The sequence below is a fragment of the Alligator mississippiensis genome, chromosome 9 (assembly GCF_030867095.1).
Source record: "Alligator mississippiensis isolate rAllMis1 chromosome 9, rAllMis1, whole genome shotgun sequence".
Lineage (NCBI taxonomy): Eukaryota > Metazoa > Chordata > Crocodylia > Alligatoridae > Alligator > Alligator mississippiensis.
This window is the reverse complement of record NC_081832.1, coordinates 70,350,526-70,376,717: the sequence shown is the minus strand read 5'-3', so window position 1 is coordinate 70,376,717 and position 26,192 is coordinate 70,350,526. Positions and strand designations below refer to the sequence as shown.

The 26,192-nt window shown below is 45.1% G+C and overlaps 1 protein-coding gene across 5 annotated transcripts in view; it reads right to left on the bottom strand.

Annotated features, from left to right (window-relative positions):
- Positions 1 to 7,508: 7,508 nt before the first annotated feature.
- The window catches only part of JADE2 (jade family PHD finger 2), a 144,552-nt gene continuing 125,868 nt past the window's right edge, over positions 7,509 to 26,192 (bottom strand). For 2 of the 5 annotated variants that reach the window (XM_019478517.2, XM_006262162.4), the window contains exons 10-12: positions 24,242 to 24,359; positions 17,153 to 17,281; positions 11,627 to 13,050 (exon numbers count right to left, since the gene is read on the bottom strand). In XM_019478517.2, the coding sequence (XP_019334062.1) occupies positions 12,164 to 13,050; positions 17,153 to 17,281; positions 24,242 to 24,359 (1,134 nt within the window). In that variant the 3' untranslated portion in view covers positions 11,627 to 12,163. Of the gene's footprint in view, positions 11,501 to 11,626; positions 13,051 to 17,152; positions 17,282 to 24,241; positions 24,360 to 26,192 lie in introns of those variants that run through there. The other 3 variants (XM_019478522.2, XM_019478518.2, XM_019478521.2) reach the window with 3 other exon arrangements.

Here is a 26,192-nt window from a genome sequence, read left to right as displayed (position 1 = left end):
TGATGATATGTTCTTCAGCTGTTTGATTTGCATGTGAGCGTTAAAAGAGCAGAAGGTTCATTTTAGAAGGTGCTTTTGTACTCGTATGTGGCTTAAGAGAAGGAGTCCAGAAATTAAAAGCAGGGTCATTTTGTGCTCAGTCGGTCGGTCTCTTGCCCCGGTTCTGGGCTCCCTCATGTGAAGTGTTGTTTCCAACCACTTCGAGCAGTTTGTAGTTATCCATCAGTAACGGATGGATTCCTCTTTTTTTCCACGGGCAGCCACCGATATGATGCCTACTAGACATGGCCATCCCTAACAGTGTCGAGCCATCCCATCTCTCACTGAAGATTTTATTTAGTGTTTAGTAGGTGGGATAAATCCACCTATAAATTTTGCCCAGGCTTTCTCTGAAATGGCTTTCAAGACTAATGCATTGGGATCAAGACCCATGCCACCTCAAAAGGCAGCTGCACTATGTCCTTCAGCATCGGACCATGTGTCATCCAACGTCGAGGTTGCGACATGCAGGTTCAACCTGGCTCTCCTCTGCATGGGATCAGATTTCAGCATCTGCTTGGACGATATCCTCCGGCGGCTGCTCTGCAAACAGGATATGCAAGTCATTATTTACGCACAAGGAGAATCTTCTCTTACTGAAATAAGAGAGTCTGGTCTTTCTAGAGGTGTCAAGCTGCCCATCTTCCCTATGAAACTAATGTTAAGTCTTTGGAGCAGGCAAAAGTAGGCTTTTTGCCCCATAAATGTTAATTAATGCACTTGTATGCAACAGGTTCACGGCTCTATTGCATGCTGCTTGGGAGGGAAGTAGAAGTTTTTCATACTTACAGTCTTACATATCATCCTTGTTTGCACTGATTTATTGCATGATTGTTTAACCTAAAAGCACTTTGCCATTTCATTTTAGCTCGTTTCCCTTTCCGAGTTGGCCGAGGTTGCATCTCATGAAAGCAAACGTGTTTCCTAGCATTCTTTCGTGTCTGTCACGAAAGGAGTCTGGAATTGGCATATTTTCATGATAAGAAAGACAATTCCTGGGACTAAAACCAGAGACATTCCTTCACTGTCTGTGCAAAGAGAACCACTTGTTTGGCTGTGCCCTGTGCACAAATACCGCACCTTATTTGAAAGGCAACAGAGGTCCCATTGCATATGTCTTGACATGGCTATTCACTCGTCTGTCCCTTGTCAAAAGTGAATCATCCAAGGGGAAAAGTTAGGTTATTTGGGCCTGTAGTAATAGAGCCAATCAGCCCTGGATATGTGCATGGAAAAAGGACATTGATATTTCTAAGTTTCCTGCACATTTTTGTTAATATTATATTGAGAAAATTAAAAAACAACAAAGTCATTAATATTTCAAAGTGCTGTAAAACCTTAACTGAAGTTTTACAGCTTCACCAAGAGGTTACCGAAGCCTAAAGGTCTGGAATGACCAAGCGCAGAGCATAGGGACCGATCGTTCAAGCCCTGCTCCCCGGAGCACACGGTCCTCCAAGAAAGGCTAAGAGGAAAAGGCCCTTGAGGTCAAAACAGGAGGCATCCCATTGCCATGGTGGTGAATGAGGCACTGGACAGCCGACTCTTGTGGCATTTGCTGTTTTTCTTTAAAAACCCAGGTTCTGGAGTCATGCGACTGTGGGAGACTCAGGTTTGTCTCTGTAAAAAAAAAAAAAGGATTTCTCTAACCCTAATATCTGTGAAAAAAAGATTGAAAATATTAAGGCTCAAAAAAAAAAAAAAAAAAAAAAAAAAAGATCAGGAGGCAATAAAAGACCTCAACATCTATTATTTTAAGACGACTGTTAGGCTTTCACGGGGCCTGAGTCCTGATACAAATGGTCGGAAGTGCTGGCACCGCTCTTGGGGGGGGGACCGAGACTGATGCCTGGGGTGGCGCTGCCCCAGCTGCTTCTGATCCCGGCGCCCGCGTTTCGACACAGCAGCAGAGGCAGCACTGCGTCGCCTTCGCCTCCTGCCCCAGGTCCTCGTTCTCTTCCTCCCTGAGGAGGCAGCAGGTAGCAAAGGGGAGCAGGAGAGGACAACCATGCAGCTCCTCCTGCAGCCTCTGGTGTGGCAGGCCCGAGTGTGGCCGGATGAGAGGGCAGCAAGGGAAGTGAGGATTCAGTGGCTGGGATCAGCCCGCAGACATGACTTACCTGAGCCAGCGGTGCAAACCTGTAATGGGTAGAGGAGAGTCCGCAGAAAACTAGAATCTCCTTGTGATCTACAATGAGACACGGCTACCCAAACCTGGCCTGGAAACCTGCAAGCTTTTATTGCCCCTAGCAATGCCCAGATGGGAGAGGGTACTGGAGGCACTAGCTCTGAGCCACCCTGCACTGCAGACCTGCTTTTCTTTCCCTTAAATGCACCAGCTAGGGTCTTGCCCATTGCTGCCAGCTCTAGGAGAATACGACTTCACTCACACTTCTGGATTGCTGCAGGGATGTCCTGGGCTAGTGCCCAAGGGCTTTGCATCTAAGTAGTCCTGAGTCTCGCTGCCCCTGGCAGTGCTGCTAGTGACTTAGAGGTCTGCTGCACCACAGCACTGAGCAGCTGTAGCAATTAAAGCTATAAAGTGCACCTTGTCTCAGTTAATCCACGCCTGGATGAGAAATGTAACATGCTGCTCTAGTGCTGCCAAGTGCCACATGGATTGCTTCCCTGGTGCTGGAAACCCTGCAGAGAGCATGTCAGCAGCAGCCTGACTTGCCTTGTCTTCAGAGGACCTGACTGATGAGGGGAACTGGATGCGGTACCTGTCCGACCATTTGGATGGGATTCGTGGGGGATCGCTGGGTTTTTGCACTGCAAACAATCTGCTTTCCTCAGCACCTGTGATGCAGCCTGTGCTTTCTGCCTTCTGGAGCCTGGACGATTTGCTTGGGTCATGTCATTGGGAGGCAGGTTTATTTGCCTCGTTTTTTTCCCCCCCAAATTAAAGCAAGGGCTGACCAAAGTCTAGCAGCTCTTCAGAGAGGCAATGGTTGAGTTTTCACGGGACCAGCTGGAGTTTCAGGAGTATCAGGAGGTGAGGGAAATGCTGAGACTTGACGGTAACTAGAGCAAGATGGGGACAAAAAAAAATAAAAATCAAAGATTGAAAAGCCGCTGAGATCACAGGTCCCTGCTGCGCTTTGGGTTGTAACTTTGTTAAGGCTAAAAGCTCATCTGAACTTGTGGCTTCATTATTGTGAAGAGAGTTACGCTTTTATATCCTCAGTCCACTCCTAAATCAAGTCATTAAAAGGATGTGAGGTTCCTAGACGTGGTACCCTCCTGACTTGATTATTTCCATCTCTATCGTTAAAGAGAGTGCCGTTCTTTACAGGCGAGCCCTTCTTTTCAGAACTGAGACTTGAAGGGTGGCTTTCACTCTCCAAGCGAACCTCTGCTCACTCTGACAGCAAGGATTTTAGAAGATCTGTCCTTAAAAGTATGCAGCTGTTTCTTTTCAAAACGTATCGCATGTGCTCTCGCCAACCTGTTGCTCGAATTTTTCAGCAGTCGCAGCGTTGTTGGTAGGGCAAGGTAAGTAAAGTTAGCATCATCCCCAAATGATCTGTACAGCCGGTCCTAGTGCTACTAATGCAGGGGTGGGCAATGATTTTGGACGGAGGGCCGCTCACTGAGTTTTGGCAAGGTATCGAGGGCCGCATGACAGGCAGCCAGGGGCAGATATATATTAATTTTCTAAATGTTTAGGGGCCCGCTGGGCCAGACAGAATGGCATGGTGGGCCACATCCAGCCCACGGGCCACATTTTGCCCACCCCTGTACTAATGCAATGCTGTGATTAGCCCAAGTGGCGACAGGCTAGCACAGCAGCTCCATCAGACTGCAGCGTGGCCCTTGGAAAGCAGTTCCCACTTACAAGCTCTGTAGTAGACTAGGAGCAGCAGAAGACAACTGAAGAATAAAGTAAATAGGGAAACCTGGGCTGCCTATGTAGGACCAAAGTACGTTTTGTCTGATCAGGCCGAATTCTTCTGGGACATGGACAGGTCTGCTGGCCCCTGGGCAGGTTTACTCTGTATTGAGAAGTTCGTCCAGACTGCGGCTATATTTCCTTATGGCGTCTGAGCTGTATCTTTGAAGATGCGAGGTGACCATGGCTGCTTTTTCAAAGAGCCAGTTCCTGGCCTGTCTGCAAATTAACACCTTGGTTAAAGGAAAGGGAATAACGGTGCCATTACTTACAACCCTCCCAATGAAAAGACAGTGATTACTGAGCACTACCTGCTTTGCAGTCCATCCTTGAGCCTTGCTTTACAAAATCTGCTCATAAGGCTTTCATATCTCCCCTGTATAGAACAAGTAAAGCACTTATTAAAGAAAAATAACTTTAAAAGGACTCTGGATGCCTGGGTTCATGTTAGATGCTAAAAGTGCACATCACACCAGCACATCATGTGGCTTGTTTTCAAGTCAATGGAGTTTGAAAGTTCATAACAGATATGCCTAAGGCAATGGGAGCTGTAAAACAGCAGGAGTAATAACATCCTTAGTTTACAATAAATTGATCCTTTGCCTCTGCTTTTAAACATCCAAATACAATAATGTGGCATTTTCGATTTGGATGCTTTTTCCCCCAACAAAAAGGCCCCTCTGTGCCCACAGTTTTTAGAGACTTTTTCTTTATGAATGATAGAAATTATTAGCAAAATACATTATAGGCAAAAACATATGAGCATTTATTTGATTAGTAACTTACAGGGCCAATTGAGCAAAACACATTTATTAACTAGGCTTTCACTTATTTCAAGGAAACACAGAGACCCTTTAGTCACTTCTGCAAATAGAAATTACTGAGACATTAAAAAAAAATCCCCCAGACCGGTGACAAATAAGTGACGGATCATATTCATTGATCAGAAGATAGCAGTCTAGACTTCTCTAAAGGGGGGGGTGTGGGTGTGGGTGTACTTGCATACACAAGTACTAAATGACTTCAGAGTAACCAGAGTTACTGCCCAGTAGCATCACTGAACGGCGCTTAGGCGATGCTCTTAGCTTGTGACTAATGCTCAGCAGCGTGGCAGCACGCTTCCTGCCACGTGACACTACTGCACGGTAGTAAGGAAGTACTGCGCACTCAGCGTCTTGCGTCGACACGGCCCTTGAGCGTGTATTAACAACCTTGACAGCAGCAAGACATTGGCTGCCGTGATTCTTAGGGTGGTATCTTGTGTGGCGTCAGGGTTGAGTATGTAGTTTTGCTAAGAGATTAGACAGCGGATTTGTGTAGGGCGGGATGATCCTGCCTCAGGCAGGGGGACTAGGCCTCTGGAGGTCCCTTCCAGCCCTGCTTCTCTATGATGGTATGATGTACAGTTGGGGTCTGTGCCTGAGAGCTCACAGAATAGTACCATCAATATAACGGCCCCTCAAACCTGGTACAACATCCTCACTTGCCATCACGTTTCAGAAATGATGTGGGTCAGCCACCACTCCTGTCATCCAGAACTCCGTCCTCATGGATCTCCACCTTTTCTCTATTCTTGGCTGACAGCATCGCTTTTCCATTTTGGGGGAGGGGAATTATGCACCTTTGCCAGTATCTTGCATTTTGGAAATGTTCCCTGGTCCTGGGGGGACCTTGATCCACCTGCATTTAGTAGATGGGGTATGACATATCTTGTCAGTTGTGGACACAGGCTGTTAGCCATGCCGACTAGATCAGTGCAGTGCCATGTGGAAGCTGTAGGCCATGTAGGACATGGCTGTCTGTGCACACTGCACTGATAACACCTGCTTTCTGTAGGTTACCACGCATGCAATTAGAGGTGAAAACTTGTTCTAGGAAGTCGTATCTGGCTTGGTTCTGGATTTCTGAGACCGCTTCTTTAAGTAGTACGGTGATAGCCGAGATGACCTGGAGTGGACCTAGATCAGCAGGGTTTGGAGGCAGAGACCAGCCCTTCGCTTTGGACTACTGATGTTATGGGACTCGACTCAATTGACTTCAACAGCATTGCAACCATCTTGAAACGCCAGACTGTTTAGTGGCCAATAATTTTGGATGCCTCCGATTTGGAGTGCCGATCCTGAGCTAAGCTGGGCTGAATTTTCAGAAGTGCCAAGCAACTGTCACCGTGAAGCCTGGCATGTATGTACGGATAGGAAAGCAAGACAGCCTGCGTCGAGCGGAGGCGGGGAGTAGGGGGAAATTCTTTTGGCATTTTGTTGGAAGAGGCTGTCGTGTGTGGTGGGAAGGCAGGGCTGGAAGGGACCTACTGGATCGCTGCAGGCAGTTCCCTCACGGTCACAGGCCACATCATGTAATTTCTCTAATAAACTCCATGATAAAGGAAGTGGAACGTTTCCAGGCTCGCCCCATTCTTATAGGGGGCTTCTTCCAGAACGTCAGTGCTCAGCGAGGTAGAAACCTTTGTCTAACTTCCAACCTACATTTCTTCGAGACCAAGTTATATCATGTTTATTCGTGTGTTGTACGTGTGCCCTCAAGTAAATCCACTTTTTTTCCCCAAAGGAACACAAGCCCCGCCTTAAAAAAAAAGTGTAATATAATTATTTCCTTAGTTTTCTTACCCTCATTAAACCAATCTTCTTTTGGTCTTAATAGAGCTTCCTTTGTTTTAAAGGTGAGTGTATTCTACAAGCCTGAATCCTATAAAGATAATGGAGAATATTTCCTTTTCGGAAGCTGTCACATGTTGCCAGTATTTGAAAACCAAATGATGTGCAAAGGAAAATGTAAGTCATTGTTACAATCTCTTTTGGTTTTATGCCTTGGTTTTTATTGCTATAAATAGAAAAAGGAGTATTACATTTTCCCTGAGTGTCACATTATCTCTTGGTGTGAGAACTTTCTCCTCTGCAGCCCTGTCATCCAGAACTTCCTCTTCATATATCTCCATCTCTTCTCAATTCTTGGCTGACAGCATCTCCTTTCCATTTCCACTTCACTTCTCCCTATGGCTGGGATTGCTATTGGCTGCAAAGCATTTTGGGATGCAGGTTGTTTGAAAGACGCTGTACTAAATAAAGACGTATTTTGTTGTGTTTCTACCCAACCAATGGAAATACAGTCACCAGAGGACAGCACGTCAGCAATCAGAGTCTATACCCCCAGAGAAAAAGCAGCTCATTTATTCGATACACTCTATCTACGCCACTTATTCACAATGAATACAAACCGATTTTGTATTCTGCTAAAATGTTATAAAGCCCTGCTCAGCCTCCCCCAACCAGTGAATTACAGAGCTGACAAACATACCTTTCCAGGTGACTTCTCTAAGTGTTAACTTACTTGGGGTGATAGATGGCTATTGCTCATTGAAGGAGACAGGGCACACACGTATCAGACTACTAGGGAACCAACAGTCAGCTAACCTTAGCAGGAACAAATGAATGTCCTATATGTAGTACAACCGGATCCCTCTTACCAGGCAAGGGGGGATGCAGAAGAGATGGGTCTTTTGATACCAAGGTGTATTTGCTCCACTCGAGTTTGTTAACTACATAATACTCTAACACAAACGTACACATAAAACACTGCTTTATTGACTGCATTTGCCAACACATTGAGGAATGCAAAGGTTTCTTCATAAGCAATGGGGCATGGTCCCAATGTGTATTAAAGCATACACTGAATCTAAACATGATGAAAATAATGGCAGACAGAGCTATTCCAAGGCAACACAAATAGCATGCATAATACAGTCTCACACGGAACAAGTTTGATACATTATATTGCTTTAAGGATTAACTAACATGGAAAATGTACAAAAAGGAGAAATAGGTTTTTGCATTAATGAAAAATACATTTTTTTCTCTACAAAGGAATTTCTAATACAAGAAAATAAATATTGCAACATAAGCCAAAAATAATTTAAAATTGCTCTTTTCAATATATTTTCAATATTTCTCTTTTATATTAACAAATGGCACATCACGTTCTTTGAAACAAAGAAAACAGAAGGGTTTTCTCCTCCTGTGACATTCATATCGTTTCCTGTAACTGATGTGAAGCGGGTCTGTTTCGTGTGTGGAATGGAGCAAAATACATGGGAATTTCCTTAAAGAACAACCAAAATTAACACGCTGCCCTGGCAACAGAAAAAGAGGTCCCTTAATGATGATGGGGTTTTTGTTGGGAGCTAAGTGACAGGCTCATGAAAATAAACAGGGCTATGTACAAAGGGGGAGTGAATCCTGGTCTCTTCATGTTGAAATGGCTAGTACTCCATTGTGCTTTGAGGGAAAATGTCATCCAAAAATTAGACATTAAAAAAAAATAATAAAGGTGCAGAAGATCTCCAATCCAGCAATTCCAGAGGAGCAAAACTATGTAGGGGAAAATGAATGTGTAAACTCAGAACTGTCTTCAGGAAACTCCACTAGCCACCAGTGTTCAAACACTAATTTTGATTGTTCTGTATGAACGAGACATGAGTGTTGATCATAGCTACTTGTGTCATCATCTTATTAACCCACAGTTGTGGTGCTTCTTCTCCAAGGAAACAGGTCCTTTTACAGTGCAAATGTCAATTCCTGCAGTTTATACATCATCTTAAAGACAACATTTGTTTAATAAAATAAACCATTATATTTTTTTCTTTTTGTTCATTTCAAAATACATTTACAATACATCAAAAATATTTCCCTGGAACATTTTTCTCTTTCCTCAATATTAACATTTTTGTTATGAACTAAGTAGGTGGTGAGGATGTGGGAGCAAGGGGCATGTGGAGTGTTTCTCCCATTCAGGAACCCAGCCAGGTACCAAGTGCCTATTGACTAAGTGTTGGCTCATTTCCAGGCGGTTTGCGAGGCTGCTGGAGGGGCTGCGAAAGACAGGAGAGGGGGTCTTGGACTGGCTTGGAAGTGAGGCTAGATCTGGCCTACTGCCCGCAGTGACCCCCTCTGCTCTCTCCCGTTGGTCCTCACCCCTTTCCCTGTGAGCCAACTCCATCTGCGACCAGCTTCCCTACCGAGGAAGCGGGAGCAGGCTGGCAACACAGGTGTGGAGATTTCCTCCCAACACCCACTGCAAGCCTTGTTTAGGGTGACCCCATCGCATTTATGGCGCAGCTCATTGTGTGGGCACTCCTACAACACCTCCAGGGACTCCGCCAGGGCAGGACGAGCGCAGCTGGGAGCGTGCGTCAGCCTTGGATTTGGGGCTTTGCTTTTAGATGCAGACACGAATGATTGTTGTTTCTGATGCCGGTGAATTCAAGACTCCGGTCATAGGCATCCCACAGCAATTACACAAACTACGGAGAGTTAACTGAGCCACAAGACAAAGGGTTAAACATTTACACCCAGTTTGGAGTGCTCTCATAAACAGGGTTTACAAAAGAAACATTTTCTGCCACTGTCTATTAAACACTCTTTCGGCTTCTCTCCCAGTAATTCTGATAAACTCTTCTGTTCGCTTCCTCTCATTTTACAAACCATCCAGGCCAAACTTGGCCCTTCTGCACGTAACTTTATTCCCTGATCCCAAATCATGATGTCTGAAGTCCCGTGACTGTTTAAAACAACCTTTTTTTTTTTTCTTTTGGTTCTGAACTCTTTCCTATTCACAGTAACAATGGAGTGTATCACAGTGCTGCAGACGACTCAACAGAAACATGGAACCATTTGGATTTGGTTGTTCTTTAAAGTCCGTCCCCGTTTGCTTTCCTGTACGGAGCAGGCAAGGAATGCAGAAGCTGATGAATGAAGCTGTGTACAGTGAAATTTGTGGATTTGTTTTACCATAGTTGAAGTGAAGCACACGGAAGCAAGATTCATTAAAAAGGCAGCATACTGATTATTGTTATGACTCTTATAACTAGGATACTGTAGCTAAAGCTAGCAAGCCTGATAAGATAAACTAAGTCCTATTTACTGTATTTAACATTATCTGAACATACTGAGCCTTAATTAATGAGCAGGTTTTAGTTTCCAACCTCAATGAATTATGCTAAAATTTATAACCACGTTTTGGGTGGTTCCTTTCTTATTTGTATAACAAAATTTACCAAATGAGGGAAACACCCAATGGTTTGGTTCTAGAGTCGATTTCTTTCTTTCTTTTCTATTTTTTAAAGCAGTTGGGATTATCCACGGATGTGTTTATTCGGCCGCAATTTAACTGGTAACAAGGACTTTTGAAGGCTGGTAAAGATGGTTTACTCTAAAACACCACGAGAGTCAATTTTAGGAGTCCCAGAGTTTCAAAAGAAAGCTCAGAGTGGAATGAGCAAAAAGCGTCAGAAATCAAAACGGCAGGATGCGGTCTCGGCGACAGGCATCCTCTTCAGCAAGCTTGGAATCTATCGCCTCAGCAGTGTGTCATGAATGTGTCTTTAGTCCTTTGTTGCTAAATTACATCCAAGTTTTCAAAATGACAAGTTTCCGGTTTCTGGCTGTGCTGCTTTACTGTCAAAATATTCTTTGGCATCCACAAAATGATCTGACTGATTCGTTTGACAACTGCAAGGTTTTTGTTTAAAGTGATGGGTTTTTACCAGTTGCAGAAGTGTCCCAGGTATGGTTTGTGGTTTTTTTGTTTTGTTTTGTTTTTTGTTTTTTTTTTAACTTTTTTACTTTTTAAAAAACAACAGCAACAACAACAACAAAAGTTTCAGTGAATTCCTTTTTTTTTTTTTTTTTGTTCCCTGAGCTCACACTGGGGTCACTCCAATAAAACATGTAGCGCGACTTAACTGTGACCTTTGAAGCCAAAACTGAAGTAATGGTGCAATTAAGTGCAAACATGGAAATTTGCCTGACTCATAGGTAACATGGGCTTTTAAAACAACATTTAAGGCTTACTGGGGACATTTTATGCATTAAATTATTGTAATATTTAGAATGTCAGCTTCTGTGAATCACCCTCCTACGACGAGTCAACAGCTTTTAACTAGGATTTAAAAAACAAAAAAAAAGATGGGGAGGGATAAACTTGTTGTTGTTATAGTGTTCAGTAGGAAAACAGGATGATACAGGCAAATAGTTTAATTTCCTCTAAAACGATGTTACATTTAGACCTGGGGCCAAGCATCCACAGCTGTGAAAGGGAGTTTACCTGCACAGCTTCCCACACAGCTGAGTGCAGCCTCAATCATTTAAGATGAAGTGCTGGCATCATCTCTTTTGCCTGATCAAATGCTTCAGCCAAATCAAGGTTTCCCCTCTTTTTTCAAGGAAATGTTTCTCCTCCACCCCACTCAATTTTGGCCCAACTGTTTTGGTAAAGGCTCCTCAATTAACCTGAGTAAATTGTTTACAATTTGCAAAACAGCCTTAAAGCGTTCAAATAACCTCCAAGGTCTACATCGCATCACCAGATACCCATAGCTACTCAGGAGGAGTATTAGTGGAGAGCAGGAGAGCATGGCAGTTCTAGCACAAAGATGTGTATCTTCTATCTAACCAAAGCCTCGGATGACTTGTTTACAGTGCTGCCCAACTCTGGCTCTGACAGATGTAGCGCTGGGGCACATCTTGGCTCTTGACCCCTGGACGGATTTTGATCAGACTGAAAAGGTGAGAAAAAAAAAGAATCAAGGATTTAACAAACTGCAAATAGGATGTTGTTTTCCTCCACCCATAAGTGCTTTCTTCCAATGAGCTTTTTGTGCTTTATTCTCTTAGAATCGCTTATCCTACTCCTTGTGTACACGCATACACACCCAGGGTGTTACTTCTTTGCTAAGGGGGGTGTGTGCATGTGTATGTGTAGGCGGCTATCATAGTACCTCTACTGCGCGCCCTGACATACAGGGGCAGTAATCCCAGGCAGAGCATGAAATCTGTCTGTCTTTAAATAATGCCCATAAAACTGTCATCCCTGCAGAAACAACGGTTACTGGCTACATCAGACCTCTTTATTAGGATTGTAGGATGTCTTCTTGCTCGTTGCTTGCAAGCACAAGTCTCTTAATGCGCATGCTTGCGTTTCTTTTAACTGGGATACCGAAGGTAACTAAGGAGGGACAACTACTGTTACAGTAATCTATGTTGGTGAAGCTTAAGCTGTATCTCAGGCATATAGAGAAGAGAAAGACAACAGTGCTGAATTTTAAACTATATATACACATTAAAAACCCCCTTTGTTATGATACCAGGCAGAAATTGAACATGGCAGTTGTAACTGGGTTTAGGCCTCGTAGAACTGTCACAGTTGGGAAATCTAGTGGAGTTAGGATGCCAAAATACTCATTCTGACAATATCCTCATTTCCTGAATCTAACTGGCTCCGCTGCACGCGGCCACTACCGGATTCCGTGTCGGAGTCGCTCATTTCTGCATCAGAGAAGTAGCCATCAGTCTCATTGTCAAAATGGTGCAAAAGGACCTTTGACCTTTCACTGACTGGAGGCCCGTTAATCGTGTCAGGCTTCTGGATCGGTGACCTCCTAGTCCCTCTGTTGTCCTTTGGTAATTTAAACCTCACGACTGTTTTCGGACTACCTACTGAGTCAGGCACTTTAACCAGGGAACTGGGCTCAGACTGAGAGCAATTCATTGTCTCCTCATCTTTGCTGACGGAGCTCCTCAGACCCGAAGAGGCATGAGAATCATTTGCTTTTGGAGGAGGATGCGAAGATCCTTTCTTTGCCGCTTTCTTAATTTCACCAGCCCCTTTGCGATCTGCGTGAGGCTTTGCCGTTCCTTTCTCTGACCTGCTAGGTCTTGAATCGCGAGCAAAGGGCTTTGTGGCATCGTCCGATAAGTCACTGATGTTGTTAGTCCACTGATCGGAATCCCCCGCCTGGTGACTCTTGAAGAGCGTGTTCAAGCCATTTCTTGACAGTTTTTTCTTAGTGTTCGATCTGGTTTTGCTTTTAACTTTCTTAGTTGCTTCGCTCTGCTTGAACGGGGATTTCAAAGAATGATCCATCATAAAACTTAACAAGGTCTCTTCATCTTGTAAAAGCTCCTCAGAAAGGCCTGGGGTGTTGTCTTCGTGATGGCCATTGTTCAAGGACCATTCACTCATTGTCATGTTCTCAGTGGTAATCTGAACAGACTGGGCCAACCAGCTGTTGAAGAACGTCCCGTCTATAGGAAAGGAAGTTGACAACCCTGAAAAATAATCAAAAGACAAAGACACTTGTCTAAGAATTCAGAAGCATTCATGGTGAGCTCAGACTGCAAAGCTAGTCTAATGCAATATCAAAACTGTAAACTGTGATAAAAAACCCTGGAACAATTCTCTGGTTCTAGGCAAGGCTCCTTGGGTGAATTTGATCTCTTTTATTCTAGGTTCTAGGCAGATATTCAAGAATTCAAATGTCTACTGCAATATGCCATGCAGTGTGTGAGACAGTGTACATACATGCTTTGCTTAGGTAATCCTAGTTAATTGTGTGTATACTGGTAAATCCCATATGTTATCCACACTATTCACCAAGCATAACGGTGTCCCTAGATAAGTCTTCTGGAGTAAATGAACCTGGATCTAAACCTGGGCTAACTGAACCTGTTCTCCATGAAGAACAGACAGAATCCTAAACTTCTTCAGAGGTCAAGTCACTCGAACCTGGCAGACCGACAGCGTGCCAGTGCAGGTCACCCTGTGTTCGTGGCAAACAAGATACAGTACTTAAGCTAGATGGACCGTGCACGCTGTGAAGGATGTGTGACTGGGGAGAACTGGACTGACAGCCTAAGGCATCTAGCCATCCTGAAGTACTACAGTCCTTTCAGCTACAGGACAGTCATATACAGGAGTCTTTCAAGAATGGGAAGGAGATGAAGGGCTGGATGAACTCTAGTCCTGCAATGAGAACTCTGCTCTTACTGCAGACCTTTGCTTTGGGATGGTGAGAACCCGCAGGTCGTAATGCTTGTGCCAGGTAGGGGCACAACCTTTATAAGAGCAGCTCTTACGGCACAACCTTTATAAGAGCAGCTAGGTAAGAAAGGTGTTTGGCTGGAGTCCTGCTGGGAAAGCACAAAGCAAAATCACTGGTTCTATACTCCCTCTTTTAGCCTCTTGAATCATAATTTTAGTATCCTCAACTCCCTGGAAGAAGAAAATTAAGCTTGGATCACTCCAGTCTGAATGGAACAAGGTCAAAGCTGGAACAAATGAAAAGGGACAGTCAGAATTACTTCGAATAATTTTATAAGCCCCAACATGTGATGGCTGCCTTGCAGCACACACACAGTCACAGGCAAAGAAAAGTATTGTGTGCAGGATGTGGCATAGCTCAGAGCATCAGCCTCCCTCGGTCGCCAATACCTGCAGCTCCTGGCATCAACCCCACATGATGTTTCTCACCTGCAGCACACTGTACAGGGCTGGGGGGAGGGAAACTCGTCTCAATCCTGCAGGTGCTTAACTGCGCACTAAATCACAACCCATGCTACTCCTCATCTGAGCTTGCATAGCCAGAGATGTTATCAATGAGCAAAAAATGAGAAAGCCCTTTTTGAGAGCACACTGTACCTGATGCCCCCATCTGCAGCAGCACTGTCTGAAGGCTGGGGAGAGTGTGTGAAGAAAGGTTTCCTTTGCCTTGTTCTAAATGTCTCTTTTCATTTAAAGAAGTGTCTCCTTTCATCTCTCATTCTGGGGCATAGTAGAAAGAGGGGCCAACTGGATAAGCTGCTAAAGCAATCAACCAAAGTACAAGGCGGGACCCAAGGTTTAATGAACAGAAGGTCACTTGCTCTGTGCTTGATAAAGCAGCAGTTTCCTCAAATAAGGATCTGCCATGCACTATTCATTTTGGCTGCACAAAACCTGCAGGCACTTCTGAGCTTGGACTATGCCAATGTTAGTAGAGATGCCTCCTTTAGATTTAAAAAAGGGGGCTTGATTTTAACAGACAGCTGTACAGCCTCTGCACACACAAGCTTCCAAGTCAAACAAATGACGTGGAAGGCATTTCAGATGGACTTTGAGGTTTCTAATGTTGAACTCAACCTTAAAAGTCACTTAGGTTGAAGGCTCGTTGACCTGAGTGGAAGCTGTGGCTGAGGACTCAAAGAACTTCAAGATACGACCTCCTGTTGCTATGATGGTTTCTTTAGGTTTTAGCCAAAGTTATTAAGACAGGCAGTGATTAAAATATCCCAATTAGATGTGAAGCAGTGATTATTAAACAAGAGAAAGCTGTTCTGCTCTGTTACAAGTGACTCTAAAATAATATAGCCACCACTACTTTTCTTAAGCTGTCATATTTCCATAGTACTGCAATGCACCAGACTTCTTTTTTAAGGCAAATCCCAATCATCTGATCCCAAGAACCTGGTTAATCCTTACAGAGAACACTCACTGAACTATACTAGTTTATTTCTTAAATAAAACTGAAAGCAGGAAAACAACACATGTGCTGTGAAGAAGCAGATGTGTTAGATGCACCTACTGCCCTCGCATTCCCAGCAAAGCCCAAGCCAAATTCTTTTCCTCTGGGTCTACCCTGCCACCAGATCAGGAGATGAATTTCCCATTGATTGCCTGGTCTATTGCACTGACTTGAGAGCCAAATACTGAGCAAAGCAGAGCAGAAATAAAGAGGGTGGAGGGACAGACTTGTGAGGAATTTTAAAGCCAGGCAATAAGAATGAAAGGTGATAACAGAGGGGTGAAGGCAGGAGAGCCACTGACACATGTGAAAGGTGCAAGTGCTGGAGAGGAGGAATTGCTTGCAGTAATAAGAAGACAGACTATTTCTGCACTGGCAAGATAATTAGCAAGATGACCTAATAGTAAATCTACAGGTGTGTCCCAGCTCAAATGTCTATGACTGATATTTGCTAGGAATTCAACTCTAAAAATGGCCTAATGAAAAAAAAAAGAAAAAAAAGAAAAAGAAATTCAGAGCCCTGAAGACCTGACATAGAAGGAATTCATGTCTTATTACAAAAGGAAGCCATTCCTGTCCATACTTTGTAAACTTTATATGCAGTTGTGTGTTGGTGATTTAAACTCAGTTCTGCCCTATTCTTTTTAAGTGATAGCACAATACATGACAAACCCCTCCGTTTCATACTGGTAAGAAAACACTGCTGTGGAAGATCACTGCAGAACTAGCTACCTGACTTGACATCTCTTAAAGCTGAGGACTCAGGATACCATCTAAGGAGGGGGGGAATAGTGCTAATGAATATCACAGGCAATCTCAAGGCACCATGTAAGATGTTTCAAGGAGAAAGACTCTAGAGTATCCTTGTTAGCATAATGGGATATGTACTCTAAATGTCCTTTCCCTGAGAAACTTTCTCTCCCTACTGCTATGGTTTCAGAGCTATCAGGAAGAGGAAAAAAAAGGCAGCGGGAAGAGGGCAGGCCAGCCAAGTGCAGGATACAAAGCACCCCCCCCCCCCCCCAAATTTCTTTGCCCTCCTAGTGCCAGAGAGCTCCTTTCTAGGGTTCCCAGGCTTTCCTCCTACATGCTGATTGGGCAGCCAGCCCCCTTCATGATTTCCTCACACCTGTGGGAGAGGAAGGGGTTAACCCATTGCCTGCCAGTGTTTAAGCCAGGCAGCCTGCCACACTACATGGGCATGGGGGGTGGGGGTCACAGATACTGTTTAAACATCAGAAAATAGATCAGGCATCAAATTCCCTGTAAAACAGAATTTGTGGCTGCCAGGAAAGAGTTTTTTTCTGGATGTCTGTTCCTGTGCAGTGCAGGAAAGGGTTAGAGCTGATGGAGAGGAGCTAGTTATGCATCACAATACTGGGGCAGTCTGGCTATGGGGAAAGACAGACTAATGCTGAGAGCAGAGTTACTCTGCACCCATCTCATGGCCGGCCATGGCTGCCAGCACAGCTACCTGGGCCAAGCAGTTTTTGTGATGGAGGGTTGTATCCCCAGAAAGGAAAATCACCTTTTCTCATTAAAATATCTTGAATGTATTCTTCCCTAGGTTCTCCCAGCCTGAGTGCAGCCTTCTGCCTAATAGCTGTGTAGTGTGGACAACCAGCCCCTCCTCTGGGATCATGGTGCGGGCTGGTTTACTGCGTGCCTCGCAGCACGGAGAGGAAGCAATGTAAGGAGCTCTCAGAGTCCGTCTGTCACTCAGCGGTGGTGTGTGGGAGCACATGGCCTCCAGAGCTGCCGCTGCCACTTAGACCTAAACCCCCATTTCCCAAACAACAAAGCCTTTCCGATTCCACTGACTCCTGCCTTGGCCAGATGCTTTAAGGCCATGTTCATTCAGTCAAACTTACCCAGCTGTCCCAATACTGATTCACTCCCTGATTTCCTTTTTTCTTTCTTCTCAGGACTGCTTTTTCTCCCATCTCTTCCTTTCCTTTTGGGGTCACTTTTCTTTCCCTTTGTTTTCTTCCCAGTTTGTTCTGTTTGGGTTTTTTTTTCCCCCCAGAAAAAAAAATAAAAATAAATGTAAGATCACCTAATCAAGGCATCTGTGATAACAGGTGACTTCGAAGAGCACAGGAACCTTGGGATAAGGGTAAGGAACTAGAGCAGTCCTTACTAACCAGCTTCAATGAAGGAACACCAGACTTCAATCAAACCTGGGACCAAAGTGCCACAGGAGAGCAGTGCACCATCATTTGGGCAAGTGGACGTTACTTTTCTTACAGATCCCACAGGTTTTGATTCCTACAGGTTATGTGAAGAAGTAACAGGACATAAAGCACTTAAACCCAAGCTTAATATAGGCGCAGGAACGGCTAGCGGATGGCTCACTTGCTTAAAATGCTTTGCTAGATTAAGCCCTTTAGTGCCAATGGTTTCTGTATTGAGAAGCCAGATGGGTAAAAGTCATCTAACCATTGCAACCCTTGCAGCTGGCTGTATAATGCAAACTGTGTATGTATATCACAGGCAAACACACAGGATTTATCCACGTTCTCTGCCTTAAGAGGTATAAAGCTGCAACACAAGTTTGACAAAGATGATATTTTACAGCATTTTTCAGCAGACCTGTCTTGATTTGATCCTTCTGATGTAATAACTACTGTTGCTTACAGCAGGAGAAAAAAAAAACAACCTATAACGCTTTAAGCACCGTATTGAACCTAGCTAAATGGAGCAGGAAAGACAATGCAGCGCTGCCTACAATAACCCAAAAACATAAATCATAGCCATTTGGACATTCAGCTAAAAATCAATATGAACTAAATGGTTTTGCATATCAACTGGATTTATTCCTCTTGGGCAAATAGCACTATTTATGTACCCTATGGAAAGTACAACTGTTATTACCAGGTGAGATATTCAAAACTGTATTCTTCTCATTCATGGCATAAACCTTCTCCTAAAGAAGTCCATGCAAAAATTCTTCTTAACATCAGTGAGGGGGGGACAGGGTCCTGAAACCAAACGCAGAGGAGATTCAATTGCTGAAGGGACTGGAAATGTGATGAGACATTTGTCCTGGATTGATCATTAGCGTGAATCTGACCCAGGCTGGCGATGACCAAAAGCTACTCCATGTGCTAGCTGTACAAGGGTGGAAAGGTAGGAGCGTCATGTAAATCCCCCCCAGACTTGTTAGCAGCTTAGCAGTGAACCTCTGGACTGAATGAGCCACGGAGACTGAACTCTCCTCTCCCTCTCTGAGTCGGGGTGATACGCGCTAGTGCGGGATTTTGCATGAAGCCTGCCTGACAGTATATGTGGATCTAGATTCAAAGAATATTTACATTTCTGGGGTTGCCAATCCAGGACCTTCTCATAAGCAAAGGACTCAGTGAGAGAAGGAAAGAAAAGCAGAATTGGTATTTGCTATATTCCTGCCAAGCAACCAGAGAAACACAGACATATTTTTCATTTCACTTACAAATAAAAATATGACTTTGTTTAGACAGCACAGTGGTTCTAAACAGAAACATGAATGTTACCTTTTGAAAAGAAACCTGTCAAAATAGCAGCTACATTTCAAAGTCAGACAGCCAGCAATAGACTTTCCATTTCATGCATGGCAGATATGCAAGACAGAAAAGGGCTTGTTTTTATGTGGGAAATTCCCCTTTGCTTTAACGAGCATCTCCTGCCTAAGTCATCATTCATCAATGGGAAAATAAACCCCCCCAGGCTCGTAGTTTTACATGGAGACCCTTCCAAAAGAAAACGAGCCACCTGGTTTTGTTCATTAAGTACTGTGCACTATAAGTAATAACTACGCTCAATTGAGAAAAGTGATGCAGATTTGTTTTCCCTTTCCCCAAGAAGTCACGGGAATGGAGTGCAACGAAGTTAGGGAAGCTGTGTGAGCGAAATGCCAGGAGAACAAATTTCTTCTCTGCTTGCAGACCATTTAGTTCTGCATAATGAAGTAAAAATGGCCAATGAATTATCTAAGGGCTTGATCTTGCAAAGGACTGAACATTTCTAAACTCCCATTGACGTCAATAGGAGTTGAGAATGCTTAGCAAATTTCTGGACACCATGAGAATTTTGCATTATCGGGCTCTAAAATGCAGCCTATCTGGTATGATCAGGAACCGTGGTGTAGATTCATGATCATGAATCGTGGTGTAGATAGTGACACAGGAAGCACCTCTGAGAGAATATTTACAACCGTGAAAAGATGATGTCTTGCTAACTCTGTAGCAGAAACAACGCTGAGTCCTAAAGACCTTAAGGAATCAGCCTGTGTACGAGAGATCCTGTTCACTAACTGGTAATCGGGGCCAACACAGTAGGAGAGCATGTGCTGGATGTGAGGGAGGAATTACTGGAAGGGACAACAAGAAAGCATGGGTTCATATCCTCTGTTTCCAAACACCCGTCCCAGGAGAGCCAAATGTCTGCTGTAGCCGTAAGTGACAGCAAGCAGGGCCACCCTGAATCAGCTTCCAGGAAATCAGTTTTCTTTTTTGGTGGGGGAAGAGTCTGGGCTAAAGATCAAAAGAACGGAAATGTAACTCTCAGGAACTTTTTGGGTTTGTTTAATAGCTTCTGAGGCCGCTGGGATTACTGAACTGATGCACAAATATAAGACTCGGCATAAGAGTTATTATTTATCCAAACACACGGTAAGTAGAAAGTCAATATGCAATGTTTTTCATAGATCCATCTACTCTGTGTCATGGCGGGGCCAGTGCCTGAATGAGCTGTTTATCTGTCACGGAAACAGCAGCTAGGAAGTAGGGCCTGATTTTTATCATACCTGGACCAATTTTAAACTCGAGCAACACCACTAACTTCAATACATTTACTCTTTTGACCTGCATGAGTACAGATACAGTCAGAGCTAGGCCCGTGCTCTACCGCTGGGAACAGATACATGCTAATATTCTGTTCACATAATACATGTCTGGGTCTCTAACAGGCTAAAGAAGCCACAATTTCTTCTCTACATCTGGATTTGCAATTATATGGCTTCTCCCTGCTTCTTCTCATAGAAAAGCAAAACTCAAAGGGACTTCAAAGGAGGCAGGACCAGGCTGGAGGGCCCACATCCTCCCGGGCATTTAGATGCCTAACTCTCAGTGACTTGAAAGGGCATGCAAAGACCTTTAAGGATGTGGTCCTACACTCCTGAGTTCTTCTGCATCATGTCTATGTCACTAATGACAGCAGTCATCACCAGAGGCTACCAATCAGTTCTCAGCCTTAACAAAATATCCTGTCCTTTGAGATAGACAGCTCAGCTCCAGTCAGTTCAGATCATAAAGCTAATTGGCAAATGTGTGCCATTTGGAGTAGGAGAAAATAGCATTTGCATCAAAATGTATTAAGTAATTACAAAGCTTGCACACAAAGCTGTCACATGAATCAGTGGGTAACTACAGTATTCTCTCTGTGATAACTCACCTTTAGGCAGCAACAAACACCGTGTGAATCAATCTAGTCTTCCCTACGTAGACACACAACATTTGTAAGGATAGTAACCTATAGCACCTGCTCTCTGAGGTTCCCAAAACACGCTGCCAGCAGGGATGTTGGAGCTCAGACCTGACAACAGATCTAATCACTAGGCATGACCAGTCACTACTGGGTGGCTTTGTTGTAAAGTAAAGGGAAGTGCAAATTTTAGTTTTAATCATAGAAGTGCGGCCAAACTGCAACTATTACCTGGAAAACACATCGACAAAACGTATGGTTGCATTCACTAAGGGCCACATTTCTAAAGGGATTTCAGTGTCTTAGGATGCGGGGGGATGCGGGGTGGTGCTGAGAGTGATCTCCAGAAAAGCCAAGGCACTGAATTCCCATGGATTACAATGGTGTTTGGTGCCTAACCTGCTTTAGGCATGTCTGCCTATTCTGCTTGGCTGATGCTCAGCTGTAAATGCAGTCTAAGATTATACCACAACCTGCCTTAAAATGACCCAGACTGCTGTGAAGCGATGAGGACTGGAGCAGCATCCTGAATCACACAGCAGTACTGCGCTAGCACCACAGAAGCCCGTGTATAATACTGCTATTTATTCTCGAGCCGTGGCTAGGCCACTCTTCTGCCTCCGTGCAGCAGCAGACTTCCCTGTTTTGTAACACTTGTCACACAGACAAGTTTGTAGCTGCACAAGTTCTTCTCCCAAATCTACCCAGAGTGTGTGTCTCTCCTCCAGGACCAAGTGCAAAGCTAATAGGTGCCTTAGAAACACCACAGCCAGACAGATACGGGCAAGGCCTTCTGCTCTGTTGTCAAGGCACATCTCCTGGCAGAGATCTACCTGAAATCTACCTGGTGGGCAGAAGAGGTTCTTGTTGGGGCATCTGACATGGACTTTCCAGTTTGCATGGTATTTTTCTAAAGTGGAAGAGGTACTACACCGTGTTTGCCCAGCACACTGTCATCTCGAACACGAGTGCTACAAATAAACTGGAGAGAGCATCAGGGTACAAAAACTTTCCCTTCCCTTCCCTTAACGTGTTCTCTCCTACTTGCCTCCTGTCAGCCAACCAAATCTTCTGAGTTTTTTTTAGATTTTTACGAGTGGGTCAAGATCTGGAGGAATCACTTCACCGGAGCCGAACTGAGCTTTGCAAATAACCATCATGACCTCCCTGCACCCCAAGTCTCTCAGTGTCATGAGCCATCCCATCCACCTGAGCTTGCCGTCCCTGAAGGAAACCGACTTTGCTTTGGGAGAAAGTATGCCGATGATTTAACAGACTCAGGTGAGTAAAGCCCTTGAGATCTGTCTCTCTCAATGCCATCCTATTCAGCCTGGCATTATATATATATATATGACACTGAGAGACTTGGGGTGCAGGGAGATCATGATGGTTATTTATTGATGGTTATATATGGATCATTGATGGTTTTATATATATGTATACATATGCACACCCTCTGGAAATAAAATCATGCAAAACTATCAACCATTCCCATTGTTACAGACAAGTAATAAATGTCCAGATCTAAGTTTTAAAACTTCAGTGTTAAAGAAATGAAAACCCTCACCCCCTTCAGGGAATTCAGCGCAGTTCTGATTTCTGGAATTCAACTGCTGCCCCATGACAATCTGGTTATTTTGAAACTAGACTCAGGCCCAAAGCAACACTCTCACCAGAAGACCATGAGCATGAGGGATGCGCGTGGCATTTTCAGACAGTGTTGAGGACCCACAACTCAAAATGGGGTCAATGAACTAGGTCCTTCTACTGTTGTCCATCAGCACTCCCACTGATTGCAATGGGGTGCTTTGTGGAATAAAAGATGATTTAAAATAAGTCAGGTTGTTGGAGCAGGTGCTCAAAACCTCTGCAAACCAGGCCCCATAACAGCATCTAATCAAAGTCCTGCGCTGCCACGTCTCCACAACACCCGGACAGTTGTGGAAACCTGCGACTCTCCCTGGGACTCCTGGGTACCATGGGCTGGCAGCTCCTGACATGCTCAGGCTTTCTCGTGTGAATATGCTGTGGGCTCGTATCTCATGTGAATACACCGTGTGTGACTCCTGGAGTGTTGCCTCTGCACCACGAGGGGACCTGGGACAGCCTAACAAGAGGCATTTGAATGGGATCCGAGTCCCAGGCTTTTGCACATGAACATTTCTCAGACTCCAGAACTTCAGTCAAAGGGAACTTTTGTACAGGAAAATGCAGTCCAGAGAGTTCCTGAAGAAACCCCAAACATGTGATGCCTTCAGAGGCAACTCCAAAGCCACAAACAATAACTGACAGAAGAGCCTGCCAAAGAGCCAGATGCTGCTACTGGAAAAACTGTTCTGCCGGCCAGGCGGTGGGGTCCTGCGCTGCCGCTGACAAACAGGGGAGGAATTCATAGGGTGCAGGCTCAGCCACTGTGCTCTTAAGAAAAGCAAAGAGGAAAGAAAGCAGCCGCTCTGACATTAGTTATCTAATACAAACTTCTAAGGGCTTCCCAAACTGTATGCGTGAGGGTCTCTGCAGGTCGAGACACAGAGCAGGGTGAAAAGCAGACTATTAAAGTTAAAAAGAGATGGCACCTAGAAGCCAAAGACATCCCATCAGCAGCTCAACCTTTGATTCCTCACAGAGCCAGGGGTCGCCGCAAGGCATCCAATGCAACTAAAACATGCCAAGGAGCCAGATGCTTCAGCTGAAAACCCCAACACTGATAGCTCTGGACCCCAGAACAGCAATCACCATCCAAACAGGAGGTGGAGACGCAATGGCACAATGTGCTCCAGCAAGAGCATCTCCGTCCTGCAAGAGTTGGCCAGGCCCATGTTGTTTTAATTTAACTGTCAAGCAAATGGCTGAATGTTTCTGGCTAATTTATCTCTGACAACTGAAACATCAGTACTTTGGAGAGGGTCAGTGACAGCTATAACCTCAGACTCCTGGCTGGGCCATGGGACAAATGTCTTTCTTAATATGACAATAATCATCAGAATACTTAATCGCCTACACGGGCCTTTATTATCTCATAGCACGTGACAAGGAGAGTGGGCACCACTTCCCCCATTGTCCACTTGAGGAAACTACAACTCAGAGGTTAAAATCCAGCTTCTGACTCCTGAGCTGGGTGCAGCTCTTCCTGACTCACAGGTGAGGCCAGAACCCCGGATCCTCAGTCTCATTCGGGCACCCGCTCGCTCCCACTGAAATGACCAGACCAGGTTGCATAGTGAATCTGTGGTGGGACCAGTCTTGACTCCCAGGGCTGTGTCCTAGTGTCCTACTCACAAGCCCACAGTGGATGGGGCCCGAGCCAGCAGCTGTGCATAACTTGCTGCACTTCTCAGCAGCTGCTGCAGCCATGAGTTTATTGTCTAAATGGGGGGGGGCAGTCAACTTGGCAAGCTTGCCATCACTGCACCCTGGAGATGTCCTTATGGTGCACAAGAGAAAGGAAAACATCTGTAGTAACAAGGTCTCCCAGCCCCAGCAGTAGCAGCAGCCCCTACCTGGATAAAAATCCTTCTCAATGAGCTTCATCTGGAGATGGAAGATCTGCTCCTGCAGCTTGCAAATGGAGTGTTTCATTTTCTCCCGCCTTGTTACCATGTAACAGAGATTTCGAACCTGCGAAACACAAGACAGGGTTCCTACTGTAAGCAAGGCCTTGGAAAGCTCCAGGATCCCAGCAGTGCTCCTGGAGAGTCAGCTGACACGATGCTGCCTCTAACTACTGCCCCGCATCTGCTGCCCAGAGAAATCCTGGCCTCCCTGGCCTCCCCCTTTCTGTTCGTTTCGCTGTTGCCTGGACAGCCCTGCACTCCTGGTGCACTGAGAACTCCCCCTGGGGAAATTCTGAGTGGGCCAAGACTGCAAGACACAGGATATCACCGGCTCCAAAACTCCTGGCCCAAATCGGCTAATGGACATAAAAATAAAGACGTTCATCAGAGAAGAGGGACAAAGCTTGTAGGCCCCTTTCAGATCCTGAGAACTGGAGCCCCACCAGGGAGGGGAGAGGGCAGGTACATGGTGCAAATGTCATGATGCTTAGAAAGGCAAGAAAGAAACAGGATTTCTAGGGGCTCAGACCTGCTCTGGCAGATCCCTCTCTGCAAACAAGGTACAGTGAGTACTCTCTAAGTGCAGTCCTTCAGACACTTCCCAGCATGCTGGGATGAAAGGTGCCAGGGATGCACCCGCACCCAATTCAGCTGCATTCCCTCTGAGATGTGGTACACTGCTGTCCATCCCATCTACCCTCCTTAATACAAGGCAGCCACATTACGGCTGCCACCTGCACAGGGAAAGGAGCTTCTCTCTGCTTTCTTCCCATGCGTGCCCTGTGCTCAGGTGCAGAGGAGTGCAGTATAGAGGCTGTCCTCCCATTCCACTACCCCCCAGCATCTATGGAGGGGCTGTTTTGCAGGCCTTTCTAATACAAAGTGTGGGTGCTTGGTGGTATGGCACACTCAAAGACCTACAAAGGTTTCTATACACAGGTCACCAGACACGGTTTCAGCTGCGCACCAGGGCACAGGCGCAGGTTTCTGCTGCTGTGGTACCCAGTTTGGAGAGCGGTTATGCCACTAATCTCCTTCCTAGATTCTACCCTCTTCTCCAAGGAAACTGAGGAAACGAAGCAGGATAGTGCTGTGCGGTGCTCAGGCTGTACTGGTTAGAAGCTGCTCCTCACACCCTTTGTATAACATATGGCGTATCCACAAACCCCATGTGGTCACCGTTCTGTGCAAACTTGAACATCTTCCGCTGAGGGTAAGGATCAGCCAGTTAAAGTTTAACTTTTACCATCCCAGTCAAAGTTCAACAGCTTGAGCTCACAGGAAAGCCCCGGACTTCAGCACCAGAGACGCCAGGTGCCTCAGTCCAGAATGGCTCAGGCAAGCAGGGAAGAGGGAGCGAGATTTCATCTTCTGCACCTACTTCCTGGTGCAACAACTCTGGATTGACTTCCAGCACAGGCTGTGGGGTGACCTTTAAACCAGGCTATTAATCTGAATGAAAGCACTGGGAGACAGAACCCATGGGGGTCAGAGTTTAAATTACTTGACCATCTTACCCTGTTGGACTGATGGGGATTAGCATTGCAACCACTGTGGTCGATAGCTGGGCTTTAATGTTACATGGTGGCTGATGTTTAGACACCCACCGAGGAAGTGAATGACTCTGAAGAACTCTGAGATCCTTGGATGTGAGGAATATCTTACCAGAGAAGAGCAAGGTATTTCTTGACATGCAGAGGTATAAGGAGCACAGTGAAGGTCTGGCTGACACCGTCATCAAAACTGCCAACTATCAGTTCATCAGTGATTCTCTGATGACTTCAAGGGGGCTACACCTGCTTACCCCAGCTCCCGATCTGCACTGTGCGCACGCATGTGTACATGGGTAGAATTTTCTTCCCATTTGCACTCGATTTAGAAACTTTTACAAAAACGC